At 37.6% G+C, this 4,237-nt stretch overlaps 1 protein-coding gene across 1 annotated transcript; it reads left to right on the top strand.

Annotated features, from left to right (window-relative positions):
- Positions 1-818: 818 nt before the first annotated feature.
- LOC115970422 (cAMP-dependent protein kinase type 2-like) lies at positions 819-2,410 on the top strand. The gene is made up of 3 exons (XM_031090060.1): positions 819-1,046; positions 1,758-1,868; positions 2,123-2,410. Exons 1-3 carry the CDS (start codon positions 819-821, stop codon positions 2,408-2,410), a joined length of 627 nt encoding a protein of 208 aa, XP_030945920.1.
- The last annotated feature ends 1,827 nt before the right edge of the window (positions 2,411-4,237 follow it).

Genomic DNA, 4,237 nt, shown 5'->3' with positions numbered 1-4,237 from the left:
TTGCTACAATTAGTTTATCTAAGCTTCGATGATTTGGTTTCAGTATTTTTGATTTAAGTATGTTTAATTTAAGTTTCCAGATTTTGTTTTGGCTGTATCAGAATTGTGGACGTGGTTAGAAAATATTGACGGTTATTTGTACGAAAAGGAAAATAGAAAATTTGATTGTGAGCTCTCTCAATTAAGTGAATGTTTTGATATTGAAATGATTAGATTAAAAAAAAGGTTCTTGATTGCTAATATTGGCTAATTTAAGCTTCGAGATTTGGTTTTGGCAATATCAAAATTGATGTGATTACAAAAAATATAGTCTAATTTTTGTGTAGGAGAGAGGATTGAATTTGCGCTTATGTAAAAATTAGAGTGAGAAAATTTGGTTGAGGTACAAAAATCTCGCTGTGTTTAAGGAGATTCAAGCTCTTAGTAGTTAGTAAAGCTAACAAACCAATATCAATTGGAATTAAAATGCGCCAACAAATGGTATTATATCTGTGTTGCAACTTGGATTAAATAGCTCAAATTACTCCAACATGGTCGTGCATTTGCTATATATTTTCTTAAGAATGAACTTGTTGTATAGAATTTTATGACCAAATTTTGTCCCTTAATTTCTTGTAAACCTTTTTAGGATGAATGCAGTTGGCACAATATTTTTAAGGTTTGGTAGAACCATTTTGTATTAGAAAATATTTGGGGATTGAAATTTGCACCATTCATACTGCCTACCCTTATTATTGTTGCTATTTGCAAAGACTTGTTTTAACATATTCTTTTGTGTGGGCTCTCCACAGAATAATGTTTCTCGTGAAGCAAAAACAATGAACTTGGTTGATCATCCTAATGTCCTTAAATCACACTGCTCGTTTGTCAGTGGCCATAATCTGTGGGTTGTCATGCCGTTCATGGCTGGGGGATCTTGTCTTCACATACTGAAGGCTGCATATCCTGATGGTTTTGAAGAGCTAGTTATCGCCACCATTTTACGAGAAGTATTGAAGGGTTTAGACTATCTTCATCATCATGGCCATATACATAGAGATGTAAAAGTGAGTATTGATCCTTCATCACGATTCAGTTACTTGTTTCACATATTTGGGCTGACTACTATCCATCTTTGTATAATTTTGCATGCCTAGAATTTTTATTAGGCCTCCTTTTTTGGAAGCTCAACTATTGTTTCATTGTTCTGAACCTAAAATGTTTTTGCTGATATGATCTATCTTATCCATAGTTTTTTATCACTAATATCTAATATTAAGTTCCTACAAATTGTTTTTAACCAATGAGCTATATAGCTCAATTGGAACTTCCTCCAATAATAATGGGATGGAGGGTGAAGTCATGGGTTCAAGATCAACTAGGTGTGTGTGTAATTTACCAATCAAAAAACATAAGGTGATTTTCTTTTACTAGAATTTGCACAGTATTATAGCTTAACCCTAATTATCTTGACATGAGCTATCAAACAATGGAGGGTAAGGTTTTGCTTCTTAGTTCAATATGTTGGAGGCAAGGCAGGTTTTAACCAATTCATACATGCCTGCTCTGACATATACTAATATGTTTGGTAGTTTTAATTTTGGATGATGCCTGATAGTGGGCTATAAATATAAATAATTTAAATTTAGACCCCTTAGATGCCAAGATTTCCAATCATGTTAATAAAACATGTAGCTTTTCCTGCCAGAGTCGTTGATCCCAGCTAGCTTAGAATGCAAATAGAATGGTAACACAGTGGTATGCGACCAAACTTATAGAAAGAGGATAAGGCCAAGAAGTATACTTTTGGTGAATTAATGGATGAGGAAGTTGTGACTCTTTATGGGATTTTAAGTTCTTGTGCCCAGACAGAGATTTTGAGTTATTTGGTATTGCATGTTGCTACTTCCTTTAATTCCTGGTGGTGTGTAATAATAAACTCAGTGAACGATTCATGGACCCACCAAGACTAAGGCCCAGTCCGTAGAACGTTTATGTCTGAATCTTCTCCTTGGGAGTTCTAATCCTAGTTGTCCAATTCACTTACGTCATCACGGTCCAAGGCTGATCCTGCAACTCGGGCAGCTTCTGCTTCTTCCCAAAATCCTTAAGACTCAATGCTTGTGTCCCTGTGTCCATATAGGACCCTTGGTCCACCAAGAATTTGTGCAAATCCATTGACTTTTACTCTTCTGTCTTCAAAGATTTTGTCTCCAAAGCATTTCTCTCTCCTAATTCCAAGGCTCTTTGCCTTGAAACCCTAGTCAACGAGGATGTACTTGCATTAAGAGAGATCGGCGTAATCGACTCCTTCGGAATCTCCAAGAGACTGTCTCTGCCGATGATCATCTCTGGCAAGGCACATCGCCAACCGTTCGATGATAACGTCTTCGATTTCGAGTTTTCTGGTATTGGCATCCTAGACCACTAGAACTGGCCAGTCAGTTTTGCTTCGGAGATCACCCGGACTCTTAGACCGAGAGGCTTCCTCTTTGTCCTCACTGTTAGGTTCTAAAGTTTAGGATTTTATGTATTTAGAATTCTAATTTGTATTGTTGGCAAACCATGATCAAAACAATGTGTTTAGAAGTGTTTAAAACTAGCTCAAAGTTGTATATCAATGTAAAGTTGGAATCGAGTGTAAAGCAGGAAGCATTGTGGCTTTCGGCCTGGCTCGATCGATCGAAGCTTAGGCTAGATCGATCGAAGCTCGGGCAGATCGCTTTTCTGCAAAATTTTCCAACTTAGCCCTAGTTGTTTTAAAACGTTTTTAGGGTTTCTTATTTGTCCTAAGTATAAAAGGCAAACCCTAGCCACGTTTTAGTGTTGCTCATATTGCGGTTTGTGTAAATCTCTTGTGAGATCTGGAGGAGCTTTCCTTTACACAAACTTAGGGTTTTCAAGGAGGAGATATTTTCTACACCTTGATGATCAAAATAGTTGCTGCCATTAAAGCTTAAAGAATACACAAGCGGGGGTGCTTGTAGCTGGTGGGAATCCAAGAAATAAGGAGTCCGTGGATTCGGAGCTTGCACGTGGTCGTGTCAGTAAGTTCTACTGGTTGGTAGCATTAAGAAGTCAAGCGGGGGTGCTTGTAAGTCCTTTTGTATGAACTTCGATTCTTTCAAGATAGTGGATTCAAGTTTACCTTGAGGATAGGTAGGTCAAATCCTCTCCAGGTTTTAACCGGTTTGGTTTCCTGGGTGATCATATCGTGTGTTATTTATTTTCCGCTGCTTTGCATGATTTGATCTTTATTATTGTGATAACCTAGACTTGTTTAATTGGACTAAGTAACAACTTGGCTAATTACCTAGGTTTAATCAATTGTTTAAGGGGTCTAAAAACTGTCAAGTGGTATCAGAGCGGGTAGCTCTTTTGTTGTTGATCCTTTGATCACTGAGCTGATCCTTGACCCCTGTTGTCATGGAACACGGACACTCTCTAGTTATTCCTCCTCACTTTGATGGGAATAATTATGCTTACTGGAAAGTAAGGATGAAAGCTTTCCTGAAATCCATTGATGAGAGGGTGTGGAACTCCGTTGAATACGGATGGGAGAAGCCCACTACTCCTGTTAGTGAGTGGGAAACTTCTCAGAAAGAAGCAGCTTCGTTTAATAGTAAGGCTATGAATGCGATTTTTAATGCTGTTTCTATGGAGGAATTTAAGAGAATCTCGAATGTTGAGATCGCTCATACTGCTTGGAATATCCTCCAGACTGTGCATGAAGGCACAAAGGCTGTCAAAATAAATAAATTGCAGCAATTGACTTCTAAATTTGAAAGCATTAGGATGTCTGATGATGAATCTTTTGATGAATTCTATGCTAAACTGAATGATATTGTTAATTCTGCTTTTAACTTGGGTGAAATCTATGATCAACCTAAAATTGTTAGGAAGATTCTTAGATCTTTGACTGAGGACTTTAGACCCAAGGTACTGCCATTACTGAAAGCAAGGATGTAGACTCCATCCCTGTTGATGAGCTTGTAGGATCTCTTCAATCCTATGAGTTAGATCTACCCAAAACTACCAAATCCAAATCAATGGCTCTTAAGTCAGTTGATGATGTTGATAGTGGTGGATTTGATGATGAGCTCTCTGCTACAGAGATTGCCTATCTTGCCAAGAACTTTAGAAACTTTCTCAGGAATAACAATAGAAAGGCAAGAGGCACAAACACTGCTGAACCTAGAAATTTTAGGAAGCATGATCCCACTAAGGTTAATAACAATGATAAACCTAGAGAAAGAGT

Source organism: Quercus lobata, chromosome 12 (assembly GCF_001633185.2).
Source record: "Quercus lobata isolate SW786 chromosome 12, ValleyOak3.0 Primary Assembly, whole genome shotgun sequence".
Lineage (NCBI taxonomy): Eukaryota > Viridiplantae > Streptophyta > Magnoliopsida > Fagales > Fagaceae > Quercus > Quercus lobata.
The sequence above is the reverse complement of the archived record's forward strand: the minus strand, read 5'-3'. Positions and strand labels throughout refer to the sequence as shown.